The following is a 23,009-nucleotide window of genomic DNA, read 5'->3' as shown; positions in this document are numbered from 1 at the left end:
AATGGATCGTGTTCAGAAACCATAGTCTCGGTGATTTATTTCGAGGTAGCTGCTACCGCATTGATAGTTGCAGGTTCATGTTGAAGTATTCTGTATCTCGGCATCTACGGAGTACTCACTATGCTTATGCCATAATCCAATTCGCCTGGGCGAGCATTTCTCTAAGACGTCGGGCTCCGCTTCATCGTGGACAATACGATAGCTGTCAGCCTGCAGATGGCATGCTATGGTTCGGTATCAACTCTCTGACGCCTGACCATACTGGGCATGCTTTCTTCTGTTTTCTTTTTCTTCTTCCCTTCCTGCGTTTTCGGATGGCCCCGGCAGTTGGCTCATAACAGCTGCAGCCGATCTCACCGCAGCAAAATGACGATCACCTGGGTAAGCCTCCATATTTGGACACGAGGTACCTACATACAAGGCAGGCTGAAGGATACGGCAACCTCGGATACCTAAAGAAGACATGCCCGGTTCCAATTATTCTGACAAGCCTGCACCAGAGCCCTGTACACGAGCTTCCAGCGTCGATCATTGTCTCATGACCCGCATGCAGCGTGCCTCGGTAGAAACGTCATTTTTGTACGCAGTTGAAGAGCCTGCCGCGGGGAGGGCAGCTTTGAAAAAAAAAGATTGAAGAGAGAAATACGAAGGAGCCTGCCGCTTCCCGAGCTGCATCGGAACCCTTTTAGGGCTGTGTTCCCTGCAAAAGGGAAAAAAAGCATCCCACCGATGCAATGCACTCACCCACAACACCTTCGGGGTGCTGTGCGGTCAGGAATTTACGATGCACAGACCAGTCTGGACGTTTCCAGCCGGCTGCCGCTCCACTGAATTCGTCGCCTGTCATGGTGGTAATGGTGCGCTTGGCCACTGCATTGGGTGCGGGTCGTGAGGCTGGAAGAAGCATTGAATACGAAGGGCACGTTGCCATTTCGTACATGTGGCGAGCTATATTTGGCTGGCGCCAAGTAGGCTCTCGCATCGCAGTGATATCACTGGGCGTTATAGCATGCTACCCGACATAATGGCACCTTGTTTTCGATCCGGCGACTTCCAAGCTGATTCCTGCCGTGACATGGCGACGGTCCGAATTCGTCGTGGGCCTGGGTGCGTCATGGGCCATAGCGATGCGAGCTCCGCTTATGAGGTTTGTTCTTGGGGATGTGGAGATGGCACATGTCACTCTTGACGCATCATGTTGTAATGATGGGGTCCGGAGCCCGTGATGCTCGTTTCTGCAGTGGTGTAGTATCTGGATTTCCGGTGCGGCCATGGAGGTATATAAAGAGGTGATGGCGGCGCCTTGGGAGGAAGAGCAGACCAACATCAAGTTTCAACATATCTTGCATTGACGACCACACATTAGCATAAGCATATCTGGCATACATTTTTTACCATTTTTTTAAAAAATCATTTCCAAAATGCAGTTCTCTGGAGTCATTTGCGCTGCTATCATGGCTGTTACCGCTTCCGCGGTTAGAGGTACTTTCTTGTCTCCATCCTCTCGAAGATTCTTTTCACGGTCCCTTTTTTTTAACAGGCGAATAGTTTCTTGGGATAGTGGCTATGACAGAGCAGACCGCTCCCTTACTGATGTTTCCTGCTCTGACGGAAAGACGGGGATGATGCCCAAGTATCAGAAGCAGGGTGATCTGCCCAACTTCCCCAACATTGGCGGCGCCGATGCCATTGCGGGCTGGGGCTCGCCAAACTGTGGAAGTTGCTGGAGGTTGGACTATGAAGGAATGAGCATCAAGGTCCTGGCTATTGACCATGCTGGCAACGGGTTCAACATTGGTCAGACAGCTATGAATGCTCTTACGAATGGACGGGCTGTTGAGTTTGGTCAAGTTGATGCTACCGCTACGCGACTGACACCCGGGGACTGTGGATTGTAAAGTCCATCTGGTCATGTGTTGGGTACAAAATTGTCTTATTATCTAGTGTCTGTATAAAGAGGAAGAGCGTAATGATAATGCGCCTCCGTAAGGAGCCCGGCTTATATCCGTCGACTGTGCCAAGTTGTGATGATTTGTATGCTGGCCATGCTCAGCAAAACAAACCTGATTTGAGATAAAGATGAAGATAGGGACTCAACCGCGAACAATTCATTTTCGTTGTCGACGGGGATATCGATCTGGCTCAAACAAGATATCTGATACGTTATCTAAACCTTGCCCCGATTCTACCGCCATAGCGGGCTGCGGTCCATTCCCGAAGTTGGATTCCTGGCGCAAGAAGTCCGAGTCCGCATCACTATCCGGCTCTGTTTCTGCCTCAATGGCTAAACCCTCAAAGTCGAGGGGATCTTTGTCATTCGATGCTAGGAACAACAGGCACATGATGGTCTCAGCGTGCATGGCAAACTCTTCAAATTTCCATCCTGAGGGAAACCCTGAAAACGGAATTGAGATACCAACAGGTCCCACAAGCGCTGACTTGACTTCTTCCTTCTCAAATAGCACTTCTGCTCGGTCTAAAAATTCGTCCAGAAGTCTTCGTTGCCCTCGAAACGCATAGCAATGCTCCGTAGAGTCGTAACCTGCATAGTTGCCGGCTTCGAAAATGGAGTAGTCCACGGACAGTCTCTCCACGGTCAAGTCGTGACCGCACTGACAGGGTACACTATTTCTGTGGTATACACGGATATCTGAGTAACGGAGAACCTTGAGATTCGGAGGACTATACGTTTCCCACGGGTGCCAGGATTGCTTGCCAGTGATATATGACTCCCACACGTCGTTGAGTTCTGTTGTATCAACACGGTGGTAGGCGTCGCGGATCCCGTCTTTGGTCGGATGGGTGATCCTTCGTATGCCGAGTTTTTGCAAACTCTCGTCCACGTTCTCCGTCATGATGGTTGATGTAACAGAGCTTCCGCAAGCTGCTTGTCAGTTCAACTTCCAAGCGTTGCCAAGGCGAAAATTGAAGAAACAGAATCCTGAAAGGAAGTGCAAGGCAATTTTTGGACGGAGGCCTGTGGACTTCTTTTCATAAGCGGGATGAATATGAATTCAATATGTTTCTTCTCAGGCACTCATTTCCCTGATGCCAATGCGAATGGCACAAATCTTGCAATTGCCAGCTGGTTGCAGCTGTCTGGATAAAAGCCTGGCGGCCGCCATGGCCAGCAGATTTGCTTGGGCAAGCACGTCGGGATGTTCCATCCACTTCACTTCATTCTTGTTCTGAAATATCCTCCAACATCTTTCACCCAGAACCTATGATCGCAGTTGGGCGTGAAGGATATCTTGCGTCATATGACGCTGCACAAAATGCACTTCCTGGACGTCGGTACATTGCGTGGCTCAATGCGTCCCGTTTGCCTTTGCCCTTGGTTGGGGAACCTGGCTAGACCCCGATATCAATGACCATCCTTTGACTTGGGCTGAATACCTAGGAGCCTCTAACGTCCCTCACCACTTCCTCAAGCACTTCTTTATATCGCAATAGATCTGGCGACTCTCCCGCCCAGAAGTCAAACTGGGAAAGGACCTTTGCAATTTTGCCGCCTATGGGCGCAACAGTTCCCGTCCAGTAGCCCGACGGTAAAGGTGGCTCGCCCCAAAGAGTGGCAGCTCCTCCTGGAATCCAATCTGCGTTGCCGCTCTTCACCACAGCCAGCAATATCAAGGACGCACACATAATACTGCGAAGGTCATACCATAAGCCATGGTGGCGGTGGCCACGGGCACGGACGTCGATGGTTTTGAGGAGGCATTCAATGCCCATTGATATAAGGGAGTGAAGAACTGCAACATCGTCGGCATTCAGAGGCGAGGTACCAGGAATACTGGCCGCTGACCCAGGGCTAGCTCCAATTTTTGGCGGTGAAAACGGGTTTAACAGGCTGCTGATTCGAGGTTGTTGGTCAGTCCCTGCTGCAACTCCAGCAGGTTCGATTATACGGTCAGAGCCAGTATGAACCAAGTAATACAAGAAAGGCTGGTATAGCCATGTCTGCATCTCTAGGAGCCGATTGTCTATGGCCCAGCTGAGTTCTCTTGACACATGACTGCCTGCTCCTCTCATGGTTGAGTCTGGAGCGCGGATGATGAATGTGGTCTCATAATGCTGCATTGCTGGAGGAAGATGCGCCGACCAAGTCAATACCTGCGCTTCAAACTCCTGTGCCATGCGCAAGAGGGGCTTGATATTCAGCCACGACGATTTATCTTGCCGGAAGAATGTGTTGACGATTCGGTTGCCGATACGACGGAGGGCTATCTCGGTGAGATAGTAGTACCAGCTTTCCTCTTCGTTGCAAAGTCGAACAGCATGCTGTCGCAATTCCGTGGCTTCGTCAACGATTAATCCAGACTCACCATATGCAGACGCCGACGAAGCCGCCCCTTGTTGATCCGTGGTCATAGGTGAGGGCGGTGAAGGAAACAGATCTGGATATTCCCCGAGACTGATTTCAGACTGCTGAAGGGGCAGTTCTACTCGAAACTCGCACTCTGATTTGAAACAAGACCAATACAGGCTCTGCTCCAAGCGTCGAGACTTACGGTCATTTGATGTGGAGCGTTGATATGAATCCCCCAAAACCTCTGTGAAGTTCCCAGACAGTCCGTGAGTCATTTTCAGATACATTTGACAGAATATTGAAGCATGTAGGAAATAATGCCAGGATAGCATTGGCCGCAAGGTGTACATGAGATATACTGGCAGCAATCTCCGAGTTAGTCATTCCGCCATGGGCAACAAACCGGCGCCAAATGACGAGCTTTTACTCACCGCCAGCAAAAAAATGGCATTGCGCACCGAGCATGGAATACTTCAACGACCCAAGACGCCGACATGCCATGGTAAAGCAACAATCACCCTGCTGCAACTCCTTGGCGTACAGTTTGGAAGACGTTGCTGAGACACCAGTTGGCCCCGTCTCACTCGCGGGAGAAATGGCCATCGACATGGGCAGAGATGATCTGTCGAAAGGCTTTGCCACGGCACCTAGAGCACACGTCATGAGGACTAGACAAGATCGGCCATCCCATCCGATGCCTTGCTCTGCGCATTTTCTTCCATGCTTTACCAAAGCTTCGACGTCAAGGATCGGGTTCTTGGTGTGCACATTTTGCAGGAACCTGTCAATGAGGCCAGGTATTTGTTCCTCTTCGAGATGGGTGAGCCCTGAAGTGTTCGTGATGACATCCCCGGATGAGCTTGAGGTAGCTCCTGTGCAAAGAGAGACACTGTTGTGATCTGGACTGAACAACGTGCCGATGAGGAAGTTTGCTGCATACTTTCCTTCAAAAATCCCCCATTGCAAAACTGTGTCGGCACTTGCTCTATGAGGAGGTATCTGAAGGAAATCTCTGGATGCCTCGACAGAGGCGGCACGGGGAAGTGTGTAGTTGATATCTCGGGAATTGTCAGTCATAACCACATCAGCCGCATCGCGATTCCTCGCTGGGTGTTCTAATGCAAACAAAGGTTAGTCATTTAAAGCTGTGACTGAATCTACCACGGGACATGCCTTGGTTTTGCAACGCATTTTTCACGCTTTCAAACTCTTGACGTAGCTGATCAAATCGTTCTAGCAATGTCGCCGTGGCTGTTTCAAGACTATGGTGGAGCGTCTGTTAGCTCTAGGCTCGTGTAGTCTTTGGTGGAATAATTCTTCCTATCGTTGAGTATACGGTGGTGCATTGCAGCACCTCACAGTATAGCAAGTGAGAATGAGGGAAGGTATTGGAACAAAAGCCGTACGCCTCCACAAGTGTGAAGCTGGTCTTCGGCATCATGATACTGACCTGAGCTTGTCATTTCCCTCGCCTACGTACTCGCAGGGGTGACCGCTGAGTTTGCACAGGCCGCACAACGGCCGTTTTTTGTCACACTTGACTTTGCGTAGGCGGCACGGTTGACAAGCTGCTTGCCGCCGGCTCGGCCCCTGTCGTCAATGTCGTTAGCCGAAGCCGACATTTTTACCAGATTTGTCCCGTCGTTGCCTTGCAATTCAACAGAGTGAAAGCAGGAACGTGGCGAGAGAGTCGAAGCAACAAGCATGAAATTGTTGACGGGCGGCTAAATGAACCGAGCAAAACCACGACTTACACCAGAGGTTGGATTTTCATCCGCGTCGCGCCTCCGACGCTTCGCCGATGGCTCCCCGAGACCGTCCTTGGTTGGAGCATTCTCTGCTCCCCGCCTCGTGGTAGATTCTGGGGAAGACGGGGCCATTGCCGCGGGGAAATGAAGGCATGGATCATCGCTTGATGGAACATGCGAGCATCCAGAAGCTTTAAGCAAATTCAGAGGTTGCTACGGCTGAAGTGAACCTGAGTCGTGTCCCATTGGCGCGCATGCGGAAAACTCGGCGACTCGCCGACGGGGGGGCGTTGGCGTTAGCATTTGCCGACGGCGCCAAACCGACATGTCCACAGTGGCGTCGAAGAAAGGGGAAATGCGTGGGAGCATCGACTCCGGTTCTTACTCGGGGACTGGGTGCTGTCTCCCCGAACTGGCGGTGTTTCCCCCGGCTTTTGGTGTAATATTCCCCATACTCATCACACCAGGCCCATGCGACGGGGCCCCCGAGGTTTGAACTATTGGCTTTCTTCGTCTCGTGAGCGAGCTTCTCCATGCAAGCGGCCCCTTGTCTTTGGTACCGAGGAGCCTAATGTTGACGTCCTATTGCAGACGTCAGTTATAAAGGCGTCATCGTGCCCTTCCCGAGGATGGGAATTGATGGTTGCATGCTTCAAAGCCTTATCCTCACTATCCAAGGCTTACCCCAGACTTTTTTTTAAATCCATTTCGAGGTTACTCGAAGGGCTGCATCGCATATTGCCCAGCATGGGGAAGCTTGGCCAGTTTGTGGCAGAGCACAATGTTGCTCATAAATTGTATAAGCGGACGCTTCTTAACACCGTCTGCGTAGTGGCGGGTATCTCTATCTTCTTTTTCGGCTATGATCAAGGTCTCATGGGTGGTGTGAACACGACACGAAACTACGCAGAATTGATGGGATTCGGTCATTGGGACGAACAACAACAATTGGTCGTTGTTGATAAACCCCTGTTGCAAGGCGGCATTGTAAGTCCAACCGACAGTCCACGATTGTGCCAAGGAAGAAGTATTAACCACCGTCGAAAAGGTTGCTGTCTATTATCTTCCTGGTACTTTGGCAGGCTGCCTTCTGGGCGGTTGGTTAGGTGATAAATATGGCCGTATTACAACCATTGGCCTTGCCTGCCTGTGGTGTGTCTTTGCAGCGGCTCTACAATCAGCGGCGCAGAATGCAAACTGGATGTTTTGCGGTGAGTATACTTCGGGGGGTTAGGGGAAGGATTTCGCGACGACTTAAGTAGTTTTACTGACAACCACGATGCACAGCCCGAGTCTTGAACGGCATCGGAACCGGTATCCTTAACGCCATTACACCAGTTTGGGCTACCGAGACGGCTGCTCACACCTCTCGCGGACAGTTTGTTGCCTTTGAGTTTACACTCAACATTTTCGGCGTTGTCGTGGCGTACTGGCTTGAATTGTAAGTCCTCCTCACCAACTGTGCCACGGTCCTCAGGGCATCTAGAACTAAGACACGAAACCAAACAATAGCGGCACCTCCAAGTACAAGGACCCCAACTCTTCATTCATCTGGAGGTTTCCTGTGGCGTTCCAGATCGTACCCCTTATTCTGCTCTTCTTCATCATTTGGTTCATGCCCGAATCGCCCCGCTGGCTCGTCAAGGTTGGTCGCGAGGACGAGGCCCGTTTCATCCTGCAGCGTCTGAGAGGCAGCGAGGGCGAGGAAGGCGAACAGGCCGAGGCAGAGCTACAGGACATCATCAACATCCGTAATCTGGAGGAGGAGACATCCAACCAGCAGGGCTATCTGCACATGCTCTTCGGCATCGGATCCGGCAAGCTGCACACTGGCCGTCGCGTACAGCTCGTCATTTGGCTGCAGATTCTGCAAGAGTGGATTGGCATTGCTGGCATCACCATCTACGGGCCTCAGATTTTCACAATTGCTGGCATCAGCGCTTCAGACCGTCTCTGGGTCAGCGGTGTCAACAATATTACATACATGGTAACTTCTATCCCCTGTCTGACCGAAACCCCCCCCCAATCCGTAGCTAACACAACAATGTTCCGCAAAAGTTTGCCACCTTGATCTGCGTCTTCACGCTCGACCGAATCGGTCGTCGATGGACACTGTACTGGGGCTCCGTAGGCCAAGGCATATGCATGTTCGTCGCGGGAGGTCTCGCACGCGCAACCATCAACGCCGGCGACGGTAACCGCGCGCAGATTGGCGGTGCAGCCACCTTCTTCGTGTTCTTGTACACGGCCATCTTCGGAGCCACCTGGCTCACAGTTCCGTGGCTGTATCCCGCCGAGATCTTCCCTCTGCAAGTCCGTGCCAAGGGAAATGCATGGGGTGTCGTCGGATGGTCCATTGGCAACGGCTGGTGTGTAAGTGTGAACCCCCTTCACTGCCTGCCGCCCCTATGTACATGTTTACATCCGGGCGAGCCCAAGACACACCAAGTTAATATCCAGATGTATGCAGGTGCTTCTCCTCCCCACCATTTTCGACAAACTCAACGAGAAGACGCTTTACATCTTTGGCGGCGTCAACGTGCTCACCATCTTCGTCGTTTGGGCGCTGTATCCTGAGTCGAACCAGCGCACGCTTGAAGAGATGGACCTCGTCTTTGCGAGCGACAGTATCTGGACATGGGAGGCCGAGAAGAACTTTGCTAGACTCAAGGCGGAGAATCCACAGCTCGTGCAGGCCGCCAAGTCGGGCCACGGTGTGGTTGATCCCGAGAAGGGTGCCGAATCCCGAAAGGCAAGCCTGGTGCCTGGCCGGAGGGCAAGTCTCGTCCCGCGAGATGATGGCGCGGATGGGTCAAAGGGCACATCGAATGACAATGACAAGTCGAGTGTCTCACATGTGTGATTCACGGCACTGCGACGGAGTACATACATGGTACATTCACTAGAGTTAGCCGTACAGAAGAAGCTGGGGATGATGCACTTGGGCGGTTTCATATGCAGCTCATGGGAAGAAGCAAACATTGTCCTTGTATACCACGTAATAGCTCGCGCTAGTGGTAGCGAAAATAGTACAGCTCGACATGAATTTTGTATATTGGATTGGACCTTTTCCAAAACGGCCACCTTTTATCCTCATGCACATGTCCAAAGAACCAATCCATACCGTCTCTATAAGTATGCCCAAGCCCATCACCAGTCAGCCAGCAAGCCATTGGAATCCCAATTGCCGCCAAAATGCCATAATAAAAAGATGAAAAGAGAAAAAGCAAAAAAATCCCAACAAAAAACTCCAGTGTAGGCATACAATGCACCTAGTCTCTATCGCTATCCATGTCCCCCTCATCGTCGTCGGTGAGGTCGACGGCCAACTTGTGCGCCTCGTGCTCCATCATCTCGCGGTAGGTGCTCCAGCTCAAAGCCGCAAAGGCCACAATGATCATGCTCCCGCCCATGATGGCGGCCCAACTGAGCGGCTGGCCGGTCAGGAACCAATCGGCAAGAGCGACGATGAAGATGGTCAACAGGGCGGCGACGCTGGACAGCACGGGCGACGTCAGCGAAATCAGCACCAGGAAGCAGCCGCTAAACGTGGCGTTGGACAAGACGGCCAAGAGAATCAGCCAGCATGTCGAGGCGTTGGGGATTTCGAAACGCTCAATGTGGAGCCAGTGCAGGAAGGGGAGGGGGATCCAGAGCACGGTGAGGGTGAAGAAGCCGATGCAGCTGCCGAACACGTTGGCGAAGATGGTGCCGCGGACGGGGGACACACCCTCGGGCGGGCAGGCGTAGCGCTTGTACAGGACCTCGTAGAGGCCGTACAGCACGGAACCCACGCCGATGATGAGGTTGCCTGCGAAGCGGGAGCCTGCACCGGGGTTGGAGGGGCCGGCCGCGGACGACGTCGCCTCGTCGGAGCCGGTGTCGCCGTAGGCTACGACCAGGACGCCCAGGATGGCGATCATGACGGCGATGGACTTGTCCACGCGGAGGGGTTCTTTGAGAATCGGCACGGAGAATGCGTACGCAAAGAAGGCGCTGCAGTTGTATATGGCGGTCAGGTCGGACGGGGTCGTCAGGCTCACGGCAATGTACCAGCTCAGCCCGGCAATGGTCAGCGCAGAGGTGATGTATATCGTCATTCGCGCAAGATACATGACCGGCCGCCCGCGCCGGGCAACCGAGGGCGTCGTGACGTTGATGGTCTGCAGCTCAATCATGGTGACGGTCGACAGGACAACCTGTAGGTGCTTCCGCCAGAACTGGTCCCACGGCTCATGGCGCTTCTGCAGTCTTACAACTAGAAACGTCATTGGCCACAGAACTATCCACGAGCTGTGCGTCAGGTACATCATGCAATACGCCTTGCCCCAGGCCAGATCGTGCTGAATGTACGCGGACAGCTCGGTCTGTATGCAGAAGGCGACGAGGGATATGGAAAGGAAAAAGGCGGCAAAGAGGTATTTCTTGCGGGCAGAGGCCTTGGCGGCTTGGAGCGTGCTGGCGGGATTGCGCGAGTGCATGGTCGATTGGCGGCTGAAGGTGCTGCGTTGCGAGGTCGTCGTCGTCATAGGCGGACGGCGACCGGCTTCGGTGTCGTTGGTGTTGGGAGTCAGTTGTGAGGACGGAGAGGACGTGCCCGAGCGAGAGGGGCGCTTGGATTCCACCTCGTCCATGTGGTCTTCTGCCTTGAAGAGCAGAGGCGTGCCGGAGCGACTTCCGCGGTTCGGTCGACGATCGCTGTCCATGGTGTTTGAAAACGGGGGCCGGTGGTTCGCCGGCAATTGCGTTATGACGAGGGGAGAGGCATACGGTGCTCCAAGCTATGAAACAGCACAGATGATGTTTGCGGGCAAAAGTTTGTCCTTTTTTGCTCTCTCCAAGATTTTACCGAGATTGTATTCCGCGCAGGAATGGGCAAATCTCCATAAACAAAGGAGTCAAGGGAACAAATCCGAGGCAGGGAGAGCAAAGCCCATTGAATGAGACGGCAGAGTGCCCAATCCGAGAGAGGACAAAGGGTAAAAAGGAGAGACCATCAATTCAGGGTAGAGTGAGTGGAAGCATGATATGATTCCGCCGCGGCGATGAAGGACAGGAAGAAGCCAGGCTGTCGAATTCGCTTCAAGGGCGCAGATCCGGGGATTCAAAAAGTGAGATTGATGAATGTCCGAAGAACCCACTGGGCTGCAGGTCGCTGTTTTCGCTGACATTTGAGGGTCCCTACATGTAGCCAATCCAGCACCTGAGGTACGTACCAGCCTATCCCCGTAAAATGGGGTCACGACAAGGGGGGCCACGCGGCGAGTCACTTGCGTGCACAGGGCGAATGGGAGGGGAGGGGGCATTTGCTCGGGGCAGCTGGGCCAGGCTTCGTGTTCAAAATCTTGGTTCTGGTCGAATTGACTGGACTGAACTACGGAGTACTCCGTGCGCGTTGCAGGTCGAGGGGAAGATCTAGGTGCCAAGCCGTCCGAGTTCGTTTGATGCTTTAGGTGTGGATTTGGGTTTGGCGCCTTAAAATCGGCCAACGCAAATCCGTGCCCTTGGACACGATGGCTATGCCTACTTCACGCCATGGAATCTACCCACGCATCAGAATGTGCGGCCTTTATATGAGGCCAAATACTTGTTGTCGCGACTGTCGGTGACGTCAGTGAGGCTCGTGGCCGTTGACTCGTCGCTTCTACGACTTGCGGCACTTGTCATAAGACCGCATGCGCTTTCGGTCAGCCACCTCTTAATTACCCAGGACGCAGCATCTCGATCAATCTGGATGCTACATGCCGTTGTACAGCGATCCGCATGCAACCGTCACCTGAGCCCGCGCAGCGGCGCTGCAACCCTACCTGCCTCTCCGAGTCTTGGTCCGTAATACGTCAGGTACAGCAACAAGGTACACGCACTGGGCGGCACAGCCCGTCAGGGCCGCATTGGATCACACCAAATCAATCCATACTTTTTTTCTCCTTTCCAAAACGCATTCATCAGTATCAATATTTCGTCCCTAGTCTTGACGCAATTTTTACACGTCCATCTACTTGGCCCCGGGCCCAAACAACAGCCCCCTAGGATCGTAGCCATAGTCCAAATCGCCGTGCCAGTAATTGGCCGAGTCAGCCTTGGAGATTTGCCACGCATCATCGAGAGCCTTGACAACCTCGTCAGGAAGCGGCCCCTTCTCCAGGTTGTTCAAGTTGTCCTCTAGCTGTTCGACACTCGATACACCAATGAGTATTCCATCGTTACCATCCTTGATCTTGAGCTTGGAATGATGCACTACCCATCGCAGCGCCGTCTCGATCATGGTCAAATTGTGTTTCTCGACGACCCCTTCCACCAGCTGGATGGCCTTGAATGTGCTCTCGCGGAAATATCGCTTCCGGTAATTGGCACCCTGGACGGAACTGACATCCGAGAACCGACCGCTCTCGGGGATCATGTCGTGCGACTTGATCTTGCCCGAGAAGAGACCACCGGCCAGGGGATTGTATACAACAATATCGAGGCCGTAACGACGACAAGCTGTGAACAGCTCGGCTTCAATATTACGCGTGATGCAGTTATACATGCCCTGGAAAATGCTCGGCCGAACCCAGTTGTTGTACTTGCAAATCATCATAACTTCGGCCACCTCGTATGCAGTGAAATTGCTTATACCAAGGCGAACAAATTTGCCAGCCTTGTGCAGCTTATCCATAGCTTCGAGCGTCTCTTGGAACGGCGTGCCACGATCGGGCTTGTGTAGATATAGGATCTGGTACAGCCCCCATGATTGTCAGTTTTTTCCTGGCTTTAAGAAAGTTTGCCATTTGAAGCATCAGGTACCAGAAAACACTTACATCTACACAGTCAGTGCCCAGGTCCTTGAGACTAGTCTCCACCGAAGCAATCACCTTGTCAGCCGTGTTATCCCCAGGTGCAAATGGATATTGGACTTTGGTGGCCAGGGTCAATCCCCTCTCCTTCCACCTGGCCTCCTTCGTAAATGCCTCTTGTTTTCCGCCGACATAAATGCGAGCTGTGTCTACCTCGCTATATCCTCTTGTCTGAAACAGGTCCAGAGCCTTGTTGAAAGTATCCAGGTCAGTGATGCGGGCGCCGTCCTCCGAACTCGGTCCAAACGTCATCAGACCCAGGATGATACGCGGGTTTACATTCTGAACGATGAGGGGCATCTTGGCGGTAGGTGTGAAAACTGGCAGAGGTGCTGTCGGATGAGGCTCTCCTGTCCAATTTTTCAACAAGTCGTCAGATCCAATGCAGAGCTATGGACCAGACCCTCTGCTTTATAATTGAATTTTGAGTGCGGGGGCCTGGGGGGACTCGGTGACGCTATCCACACGATCTTAAGTCCGGTACAGCTCCGTAATAGCCAGACACATGTCTAGCTGTACAAGATGTAACTGGGTGCGCATCACAAGGGCGTGGAGAATCGTGATTCGTGGGGCTGCCCCCTCTTGAACACTTGAGCGCCGAGCTTCTCCAAATATGGGAAACCTAGGATATTTCCTCAATGTTATGTTGAAGCTAGGAGGCATGCACGCGGTTAGTGAGGCCCTCATTGGTGTCGGCATCGATAACCGTAAACGTTCAAGGGTCATCAGGCTCAAGCGTATGCTGTGATACCAGTAATGACTCACGGTCGATCTGCTGCCAACAGTAATACAGAAGTACCCGGTCAAACAGAAGTGGCGTTATCGTGTGCAGGCGCAAATAGCTTCACTAGCTCATTGCCTTGGTCACCGGGAAAGTCGACGAGTCAAATGTAGGCAGGTTTGATTTTCAAAAGATGCATTCTAATCATCTCGAGGATATCCGGGGTTTCTTGTGCGGGCGCAAGGAAGGCGCCGCTTCGGTTCCTTCCATATCCGGACGGAAACCTGTTGAAAGGTTGAAGTCGTGTACGCCATAGCCTGGCCCAAAACCATGATTCAATTTTTAAGAAAATAACATCATAAACACGCCCCCAATGTGTTTCCTCGTGACCGGTGATAATTTTTGTGCTGCGATAAAGCGATTTGAGCCACATTACTTCCGGGAGAATGTCCGCCTTTTACAGATATCGCCAACTTACTTTGAGCCTATCGTGCCAAGCAAGCTCTCAGCTGATGGGAGCCCTTCTCCCAGTTACGAGTTATTTCGAAGCATTCCCTGGATAAGTACACGCATATGTTTTGCGATTTTAGATTGTCCAATCCTCGTTACCTCGCCAACTTACCTCAATTCGATGATTATCGGTCAGTCGAGTGGTACAAAGCCCTACATTGGATCGTCCACAATCCGAGCACCAAAGTGTATCTCATCTACAGCAGGTGGCCCAACTCGAAGCTCCGAGTCCTGCAGAGTTGAAACCTGAGCGCATGTAGTATCAACCGTGCCTTGTGCTTTAATCGCCTTCCAGACTCCAGCAAGTCCTCATTGTTAGTCGAAAAATGATACACATAACACGATTGCAAGCAAAATTGAACACGTGCTTTGTTTCATCGCGGAATCGCGTTATTCAGAATTCCCAACAGCACCTGATATGGACCAACCTGCCTGGTTGGCAATGGCTGACGTATATCAATTATAGGCAAGAAGGCAGTTGCACCAGGCAGGTTGTATTCCATTGACTGGCCATCCGATCGTGTGTCGAAGCATTGGCTAACATTTGGGGACATTCGGGATAGAAACTGTCGAGATTCGCATCAACAAGTCAAAGAGGTACGGGTCGTTTTTTTCGTCTTTTTTTGGCAAGATCGGGGGATTTGCAGTGATAACGATAGAACAGTTTTGCCATTCATGAGGCTTGGTCTTGAGCACAGCCATTGACGGGGGGTTTTAGCCGGTTGGTTGAACAGAACAATATAATGCATGTGCAAAGTATAGGAGCAAAAAGACATTGTAAAATAACAGGCTAATCAGTCAAGCATTTCAGGGAGAAGACATTTATCAGGGGGGCCAGCCCTTGTTGTTAGGGGTTACTAGCAGAGAGTTCGAGGACCTGGCATGTCAAGAGAGAGATCCGAGCTGCAGAGCACTTTGCAACTGTTCTGCAATAAACTTACAAAGACATCAACGCCGTGTTCATCTGCCGTTCGTCTGCCATACTGAAAAGGGCATTGTTTCAGCCAAGCCTCCTGTTGGAATGACGAGGACTGGATCTGAAGGCGCAGACCTCTTGCGGCATCAGCTCGAAATGATGGTTCGATCTTCGGAAGGAGTAGGATCCGCCGGATAGGCAAAAACTGACATGAGTCGATAGACTTGTAATCAGCCACAGACACCTTCACCGGCGTACAATACGTGTTCCTGCACCCCCCCGGCGGCCGGACCCGAGGATGGAAAAGGTGGCACCACCTCTCCGGGCGTGGGCATCTCACTGATCTCAGGCACCGCTTTTTCCAGGCCCAATTGATCCGTCAGCCAATTCCCTCGACGGGCATTGGTCTGCCTCGAAAAAAAGGTGCTGTTCGCCGTCCATACTACCGGGTGCAACCCCGTAAGCCAGTACCATTCCGGACAGCTCCCCCCCCGCCATTGGCCAGCAGGCAAAGGCACTCATGGCCAGTGGTGTGATAATTGCGACCAACACCGTCGATATCTGCCCACCACAAGCTTCACCACACAACAACTCTCCGTAGCAAGGCAAAGCTGAACGCTCCGTGGGCTGAGGGACCCAAGACGCCGGAAAATATTTCTGTCACAAACGGGAAAAACAAACGTCATGTGCGGGAGGCGTCATGACGTGCCACCAGGTACAAAAAGGCATGCCATGCATCCTCAAACAGACGTCACAGCCATCCATACCACGTCAAGTGCATCGAATACAACATCAGCAGCCAAAAAAGGCAATCTCTACTCCATATTCTCTGCGAGATCAAACTCCACTCTACAACAGGCATTTACTTGTCCAAAAACTCTACTTACACAATGAACTCTGCCGTCTCCCGCATCGCATCACGGAGGTCATTCTCCCTCCTCACGGCCGCCCGCTCCGCCGCGCGGTCTATGGAATCCCATCCCTTCCAGCGCCCTTCCGCTGCACAAAAATCCGCCAAGGCCGATTGGGCCGGCGAGGGAAAACGTCTGGGCAAACAGCTGGCCATGTAAGTTCTTCCCCGTGCGCGAGGCGCAGACGGGTGCTAATGCGGTACAGATTCGTCCCCGGCATCTCCATGCTACTGGGCTGGCCGTACCTTGCAAAGGTCGTTGCCGACGGCCACGTCTGACTCGGTGGTTTCGGGCGCGCCTTCTATTGTGAAATGCACGAGGAGGGGGCGAAGCGCCCGATTCCGAGGATGTTGGATTTTGTTTCGGAGGCTTTTTGACGTATATATTTAGCGGCATCGTATATATGGTGTTTTGGGACGCATTTGCATTGAATTTATTAGAATATTCATCGTTCGCTATCTCCGACCCTGTGATAATTCATTCCCGTACATGACGATTATACTACGAGGGACCGGAACATGAAGCCTCAAGCTCGCCCTTCAATGCACAAGCCCAGAAGACCCGGTGCCACTCACAGTGATCCCACTCCAATCAGACTGCGACGGGCTCTTCGATTGTAGCTCAAGCTCTTCTTTAGCAATACGGTCATGGCTCCCGCTGCGAATCGTCGTCCAGCCCAAGCCCCTCCGGATCCTATTCTCCTTGGCCCGTCTCTCCAGTCGGGATAATCTGTGTCCGCCGGGGGGATCTGATAAGCCCCCTGCATCACTTGTCTTGGAGCCACCACCAGAATGAATACCGCGCAGATTGTGGACGGCGCGAGCGATCCAGGGTCCTAGGATGGGGATGTTGGTGGCAATGATGCCGACAAACTAAGCCATATCAGAATGAACCGGCATTCAAAGTCCAGGAGTTCTGGCTTACCGTTTCTCGAAGGGACCAGATTAAAGCCATGTTGGCTTTGTTATCGTTTAGGAGGCAGATGATGCAACGGAAAACAGCAGCGATGACGACGAAACCCCCCGTGCAAAGCCAGATCCCGCAAAGTAGCTTCCTACACGCGACCGGTTAATACGCCATTCGAGCTGGAGTCGTGATAAACCTGCCTGTGCCACGGCATTTGGACCTTCCAAAGCAGCGGTAACGGAACAGCTAGAATCATCAAGTCGGTGCTACATCAGGTTAGTTTTTCCCCCGTCGTGTTCTTTTTTATTCTAGCGAGTTGGTGAGAAGCAGGAGCCCAAACCTGACGTTTGTGACGAATAGCGCGTAATGCATGGGCGTGCCCCGAGCACAGGCATCTGCGATTCTCTTGTCAATAGGGTGTGCCGGCACATCGACTTGCCACGGGGGTTGACGCACCGCCGGGATATGGGTGAATCTGCCACTTCCTTTGGATGGGCGTGCAATGCGACCCAATGACGGCAATGAGGGAGATGTATGCTGCGACGCAGGCTACGGCTGTGATCTTGACCATGTGCCGCTGCTTGAGGTCCAGGCTTGGGAGTGTCAGCAAATCAATATGTCCCAGTCTTCTCTACAGGAGCGGGGGCTTGGCTCACGTTAACCTTCCGTAGAGAAAGAGCATGCAGGCTTTTAGTGCCCAAATCAGAGAGACGTAGATGCACCAGCCTGCCAAGATGCACTTGGCCCCAATCGCAATATTGTGCCTCTCTTCGTCGGTGAGTGTGAGGGCTTTGTGTTCGTGGAGGCCTTTGAGGGAGCCGTGTGTTCCTATGGGACGGTCAGTTCGCTCACCACGCTTTTGTCAAAACATCATATATCCGGCTGGGAATATGTACCTATCATATGAAACATACACAGCTCTGCCTGTCGTCCCCGCGTTAGACATTGTTTTGGGATCTCACATGGAGCAGGATTTGCACCCACTGTCCAGAGAATGATGGCCAAGAAGGCAAAGTAGTCATCTCCATCCCAGTTCATTCCCACCACGCTGGTGCGGCAAAGAATCCGGGCAACGAGGACACAGATTCCCAGTACGTACTCGGTCCATGCTTCTGTTGCATATGGGGATACGGGCATGGTAGGTCAGGGTCCGCTGTCGTCATCGAAGTAGCTAGGCTAACTCGAAGCTATCGTCCAATTGTGAGCGGCTCGTCGATGGAAAGAAATCACTCCAAGTAAACAGTCGTACGATGTTGTTGGTGTTTTGTTGGCAGGATCAACACTAGGGAGGCGGGATTTCTATACCGAGCTGCTCTCCCTTGTCTCTTTTGCCTGGCAGCCGCAAAGTCGAGGCTAGTGGACACCACTTCATGATGCTGACTCTCTTTTCTTCTTAATCGATTCGTATTCCAAAGTACATCATGATTTGGTGACAGCGGCCAGGAACACAGGCCAGCAACTGCCCCGACGGTGGATGCGACGGATCGGGAATTCATACGCGGTAGAGCTAAACCGCCAGGCCTGGTAGTACTGAGGCATCCTTTGGCCTATCATGGGCAACAGTGGAAAGGAGGAGGACCAAAATTGTAGTTCCGCAGCCCTGGTCCTGACACCTATGGAAATTGCGCTTGAATCCCCGTATCCATCCCTAATAATCAGTAGTCGTCGACGCGCCACAATGTTGGGCCGACTATGACAAACAGTATTGCTCTTGTGTTGTGGCGGCGCTCCAATACACCTGTGTGCCTTCATTTTGCTTTTGTTCCGTCGGAACGCCCTCTTTCAGATCCGCAGCGTAATTTCTGTCCGTGTTGGTGTCATTGTCCATGGTACGATCCCACGGGCCAAACGACGAGTCAAATGTCATAGCTTTCACTGCAAGCCATGTTTCTCACAAGAGCAAACTTGTACCGCCCATGACCAACAAACGGTGATTGCGTTGGGCTGATGGCGCCCTGTTCTCCAGTCTTTACTGATGGCCGTAAACCGCGTCCGGACTCCGGATCGCCTCGTCTTCATTGCAAGAGTATGATCACAGAAGTATCTGTGCCTGAGACAAGTCTGCCGGATTAACTAGGAAAGTACGGAGTAGTAGTAAGTCTTGTTTCCCCCCCTCTCGAGGACAAAGTATCCATGAACTATGGTGTGCCATTCGGGATGTGTCGCCTTTAGCCTGCGTACAGCGCAATGCGCATAGAAGAAAAGGAGCCTAATTTCGGTTGGTTTGGCGCTGCCGAGTGCATGTGACCCCAGGGCGACGCGGGCAAGCAAGATATCAATCTAGGCAGCCGGTCTAGCTATTCGATTGGTTGAGCCAAGCCTGAACAATCTTTACTGGATGTAAACTGTCCACGAGCCAACAACCGATTCCCGTCCCTAAGCCTGATCAGTGCAGGGCGTTCCCAATTTAAGAGGATAGCGTCCTTCTTTCGCTCGTCACGGCGCTGAGCATTTAGGACGACCATTGTTACGACCGTGGAGTTCCCCTTCTCATCACCATAAAGTACGTCGTCCTTAGAGGGCGGCTTCAGGAACATGCCGGGAATGCGTGTCCCGGTTGCTGATTTCATAGAGGATGAATATGGCGCCCTTGATATCGTTTCAGTCTTTTCCATATCCAATGCCGCTGATGCGGCCGCTATAACTGAAGTTAAACGATATAAGGATGTCTGTCTTGGGGTCGACGAGCATAGTTCGCGCCTCGATATCCTGGTGGGCGATGCCATGTTTGAGATTTAAGCCGTCGATGACGCAAGTTGGCTGCCAAAGCCACTTGAGCTTAAATGTACGTGCTGTGATAGATGGATAGCGTATACGTCAAGTCCTAAGGAATCAATGTACTTCTCGAGGTATCTGATGGCGATATCTTCGCTCTCTTGTGCGTTAACGGCGCTGATATGTCGTTGATCCCAGTCGAGGATGAACCATGTGCTTGGCCCCTTAGGTGTGCATAAGAGGGCCGCCAGGGGCGACATATCTCCACTCGTCGTCAATCATTTCAATGTTGTCTTTTGCGCTTTGGGGCAGAGTGATGAGGAGAATACAAGACGTGGGGGAGACGGGAGAGAAACGGTGCAGCGAGGAAGAGGCTCGAAGCGGCAAGGGGCAGAGAGCAGGAGAAGAGGAGCGTCCAGATGTCTCGTCTGGTTTACTTGCTTGTAGCATGTAAATACTAGCCCCAAGGGCCAATCAGCTGCATGTGGTGAAGGTCAGGACTCGGGGGATCCCTTCAGTTGTCAATTGGTTCTTTTGCGGCTGGGGGGAGGGTCCTTTGGGCCTTCGCTGCGAGGTACCTACTGCCTTAGGTACTTAAGTAGTAGGTCGAGGTATCTTTGCCCACCAAGTCTCCGTATACCAGACAGTAATATGTCTGGTATATCAGCACTGAGTCTATTAAGTTGACCAGACTGTATTAGACTCAAATGCAATGACATTAAGAGCAAGGTCAACTTGCTTCGTTCCACGTACACCACACGTGAAGCATATCAACACTGCATGTAGAGCCTGAGGCATGCGAATCTGCAGTGCTCGACAACGGCATGCATGATGAAGCCAATTGCTTGTGGCTGCATCTACCCAGCCATGAGGCAGCGCCACTTGCACGCCAATTCGGTCACCCACGGTGGCGACGGCACGGCGAGAGCCTTCAACTGTTGGGCAAACGAACATTCTTTCCAGAAGGCTTTTACCCCAGGACGAGGTACTACCAGCCATCAGTTTGTCGGTCTTTCCGCCGTCTCATCTCCAAGACCTGCCCCCACCACGTTGTCAAAGTTGTCTTGAATCCTGGCATCGTCAAGCCAGGCTTGCAGATCCCCCACGTTTTAGCGCGGCCTCCCCCGCAAATTGAATCATCAGAGCGATCATCTAGTATTTCGCCCTTGTGTAACATGTCGAGTTTCCCTGTTCACGACGTAGAAGCCCCGAGCTGGCGCTACCTCGGGGCCATTTTGATGCGAAGGCAGATGTGCATTACCAGGTGGCGGGACGGGAAATGCGTAGGCGGGGGAAGAGCCGATGCATTCTTGTTTGCCGCAAACATCTAAATAATTGACATTCGTTTCTCGTTTTGATTCTACTGTTGCATTGCAAAACCTATTCGTACGTGCAGTATTGCATGCCGTTATTCCTATCCATAGCTGTCGTTCTACTTGTTAGTTCCAAGAGCACTTCATCATGAACGGCACCGAAGACAAACTTGGCACGCCAGCGCCAGACGACTTCTCGGCCGGGGTTACCCACGCGTTTCGTTCAGCAGATGGTTCATCAAAGGGTGCGCCCCGAGGGTTTCAGCCTCCCGAGATAATTCGTCTCATGTCGCCCGAGGAGCGCGATCAGCTGGAGAAGAAGCTCATCCGGAAGATTGACATTCGCATCCTCCCAATGATTGTCGTCATGTACATTCTGAACTATATTGATAGGTACGGGTCTTTTTCAACCTTTTACCGGACCACGACTAAACAGTACGCTAGGAACAATATCGCATCTGCCAGATTTGCTGGTTTGGAAGATGATCTGAAGCTTAATTCAAGCGGGACTCAGTTCTCTGTAAGCTGCTTGCAATATGGACAAAGAAGCTTCTTACTAACAACTTGCCACTCAGACCGCTGTCAGTATCCTCTTCGTGGGGTATGATAACTCAACTTGGCCGCGCCATCTGACTTTTGCTTATGCGTCATAGATATCTATTAATGCAAGTACCGTCCAACTTGCTTCTTAACAAGACTGGGAAGCCAGGCAAATACCTGCCTATCTGCGTAAGTAAACACGCTCAAAAATGGCATGAACCCCTACTGAGACGAATGCAGATGGCGATTTGGGGAGTCATCTCGGCTGCAACCGCAGGCTGCCACTCCTTTGGGGGACTCCTAGCTGCCAGGTTCTTCCTTGGATTCGTTGAAGCAGCATACTTTGTAAGTCCTCATCCGCACAATTTGACATCCAGTGCTGACCATTGTGGATCAGCCAGGCTGTCTGTACTATCTCAGCTGTTGGTATACACGCAAAGAGTTGGGTGTGCGGACGACATATCTCTATGCAGGATCACTCATATCTGGCGCCTTTTCTGGCCTCATTGCCGCTGGCATCACAGGCAACATGGACGGAACTCGCGGCCTTCGTGCGTGGCGGTGGCTGTTCATCATTGAGGGCGCGATTACTGTCGCAATTGCAATTGTTGCCTTCTTCATCTTGCCAGACTTTCCGCGAACGACAAAGTGGCTGAACAAGGAGGAAATGGCGCTTGCTGTCTGGAGGCTGGAGGAAGATATCGGCCAGGATGATTGGGTGAATTCGCAAGAACAGACTCTTTGGCACGGCTTCAAGCTCGCGTTGGAAGATGTGAAAACCTGGGTCTTGGTAAGTTTCTTGACGCAGTACTTTACCATCCGTCATACTGACCGTTACCCTAGCTTGTGATGCTCTTTGGCAATATAGCTGCGGCGTCTGTTACCAATTTCTTCCCCACCGTCGTCGCGACTCTCAAGTATAAGCCGGTAGTTACGCTGTTGTTGACCGCGCCGCCGTACGTTCTGGGCGTCATCACTACATTCGCAACAGCATGGCATGCAGATAGAACTGGCGAGCGGTTTTATCACGTTAGCATTCCTCTGTGTCTGGCAATGGTGACGTTTATCATCTCGGCAGCTACAACAAACATTGCCGCCAGATACGTTGCCATCATGCTCATGGTAGGTCCGCATCTGCCTCTGTGCGTGGAAAGGATGGTCGTCCTGACACATGACTTGTTTAGATTCCCGGTCTCTATAGCGGATTTACTACTGCCCTGGCTTGGATCAGCAATACTTTACCACGTCCGCCAGCCAAAAGAGCTGCAGCACTTGCCTTTATCAATGCCGTGGCGAACAGCACATCGATCTATGCCAGTTACTTGTACCCCAAGTCGGCTGCTCCGGAATATACCGGAGCCTTTATTCACAACTGCGTCATGGCAGCAGTGGCGATATTTGCAGCATTTGTGCTGAAGAGAATGCTGGTCCGGCTGAACAATATATTGGACAGAGGAGAAACGGTTGAGGGTGCAGTTAATGCGGCGCCTGGGGAGGCCGTGGAGCATGGATTTCGTTTTTTGGTGTAGATGTCTGTCATGTACTGCCCGTATGCTGTCCGCCCAACCAATACAAGAGGATTTC

General features: G+C 52.1%; 10 protein-coding genes across 10 annotated transcripts; 4 read left to right on the top strand and 6 right to left on the bottom strand.

Moving 5' to 3' along the window:
* Positions 1 to 1,421: 1,421 nt before the first annotated feature.
* Positions 1,422 to 1,898, top strand: MAA_03091 (secreted insect toxic protein; the record flags this gene model as incomplete). Its single annotated transcript, XM_007821089.1, has 2 exons — positions 1,422 to 1,482; positions 1,549 to 1,898. The coding sequence occupies 2 exons, from the start codon at positions 1,422 to 1,424 to the stop codon at positions 1,896 to 1,898; spliced, it is 411 nt and encodes a 136-aa protein (XP_007819280.1).
* Positions 1,899 to 2,108: 210 nt separating this feature from the next.
* On the bottom strand, positions 2,109 to 2,855 carry MAA_03090 (uncharacterized protein; the record flags this gene model as incomplete). The annotated part of the gene is made up of 1 exon (XM_007821088.1): positions 2,109 to 2,855. The coding sequence occupies one exon, from the start codon at positions 2,853 to 2,855 to the stop codon at positions 2,109 to 2,111; it is 747 nt and encodes a 248-aa protein (XP_007819279.1).
* Positions 2,856 to 3,396: 541 nt separating this feature from the next.
* On the bottom strand, positions 3,397 to 5,931 carry MAA_03089 (Fungal transcriptional regulatory protein; the record flags this gene model as incomplete). Its single annotated transcript, XM_007821087.2, has 3 exons — positions 3,397 to 4,667; positions 4,741 to 5,424; positions 5,790 to 5,931. 3 exons carry the CDS (start codon positions 5,929 to 5,931, stop codon positions 3,397 to 3,399), a joined length of 2,097 nt encoding a protein of 698 aa, XP_007819278.2.
* An 873-nt stretch (positions 5,932 to 6,804) lies between these two features.
* Positions 6,805 to 8,920, top strand: MAA_03088 (sugar transporter STL1; the record flags this gene model as incomplete). The annotated part of the gene is made up of 6 exons (XM_007821086.1): positions 6,805 to 7,044; positions 7,106 to 7,268; positions 7,345 to 7,498; positions 7,570 to 8,044; positions 8,116 to 8,430; positions 8,528 to 8,920. The coding sequence occupies 6 exons, from the start codon at positions 6,805 to 6,807 to the stop codon at positions 8,918 to 8,920; spliced, it is 1,740 nt and encodes a 579-aa protein (XP_007819277.1).
* Positions 8,921 to 9,329: 409 nt separating this feature from the next.
* MAA_03087 (Drug/metabolite transporter) lies at positions 9,330 to 10,763 on the bottom strand (the record flags this gene model as incomplete). Its single annotated transcript, XM_007821085.1, has 1 exon — positions 9,330 to 10,763. One exon carries the CDS (start codon positions 10,761 to 10,763, stop codon positions 9,330 to 9,332), a length of 1,434 nt encoding a protein of 477 aa, XP_007819276.1.
* Positions 10,764 to 12,052: 1,289 nt separating this feature from the next.
* On the bottom strand, positions 12,053 to 13,193 carry MAA_03086 (aflatoxin B1 aldehyde reductase member 2; the record flags this gene model as incomplete). Its single annotated transcript, XM_007821084.2, has 2 exons — positions 12,053 to 12,772; positions 12,858 to 13,193. 2 exons carry the CDS (start codon positions 13,191 to 13,193, stop codon positions 12,053 to 12,055), a joined length of 1,056 nt encoding a protein of 351 aa, XP_007819275.2.
* Positions 13,194 to 15,930: 2,737 nt separating this feature from the next.
* On the top strand, positions 15,931 to 16,229 carry MAA_03085 (pantothenate transporter liz1; the record flags this gene model as incomplete). The annotated part of the gene is made up of 2 exons (XM_007821083.1): positions 15,931 to 16,106; positions 16,157 to 16,229. The coding sequence occupies 2 exons, from the start codon at positions 15,931 to 15,933 to the stop codon at positions 16,227 to 16,229; spliced, it is 249 nt and encodes an 82-aa protein (XP_007819274.1).
* Positions 16,230 to 16,490: 261 nt separating this feature from the next.
* MAA_11129 (uncharacterized protein) lies at positions 16,491 to 16,905 on the bottom strand (the record flags this gene model as incomplete). The annotated part of the gene is made up of 2 exons (XM_011413095.1): positions 16,491 to 16,823; positions 16,876 to 16,905. 2 exons carry the CDS (start codon positions 16,903 to 16,905, stop codon positions 16,491 to 16,493), a joined length of 363 nt encoding a protein of 120 aa, XP_011411397.1.
* Positions 16,906 to 17,160: 255 nt separating this feature from the next.
* Positions 17,161 to 17,994, bottom strand: MAA_03084 (triacylglycerol lipase-like protein; the record flags this gene model as incomplete). The annotated part of the gene is made up of 5 exons (XM_007821082.2): positions 17,161 to 17,252; positions 17,314 to 17,450; positions 17,514 to 17,685; positions 17,754 to 17,781; positions 17,842 to 17,994. 5 exons carry the CDS (start codon positions 17,992 to 17,994, stop codon positions 17,161 to 17,163), a joined length of 582 nt encoding a protein of 193 aa, XP_007819273.2.
* Positions 17,995 to 21,033: 3,039 nt separating this feature from the next.
* Positions 21,034 to 22,954, top strand: MAA_03083 (pantothenate transporter liz1; the record flags this gene model as incomplete). Its single annotated transcript, XM_007821081.1, has 8 exons — positions 21,034 to 21,278; positions 21,330 to 21,405; positions 21,461 to 21,486; positions 21,539 to 21,614; positions 21,666 to 21,770; positions 21,823 to 22,215; positions 22,269 to 22,547; positions 22,610 to 22,954. 8 exons carry the CDS (start codon positions 21,034 to 21,036, stop codon positions 22,952 to 22,954), a joined length of 1,545 nt encoding a protein of 514 aa, XP_007819272.1.
* Between the last annotated feature and the right edge of the window lie 55 nt (positions 22,955 to 23,009).

Source organism: Metarhizium robertsii (assembly GCF_000187425.2).
Source record: "Metarhizium robertsii ARSEF 23 chromosome Unknown MAA_Scf_4, whole genome shotgun sequence".
NCBI classification, from domain to species: domain Eukaryota; kingdom Fungi; phylum Ascomycota; class Sordariomycetes; order Hypocreales; family Clavicipitaceae; genus Metarhizium; species Metarhizium robertsii.
This window is presented reverse-complemented; position numbering and strand designations above follow the sequence as displayed.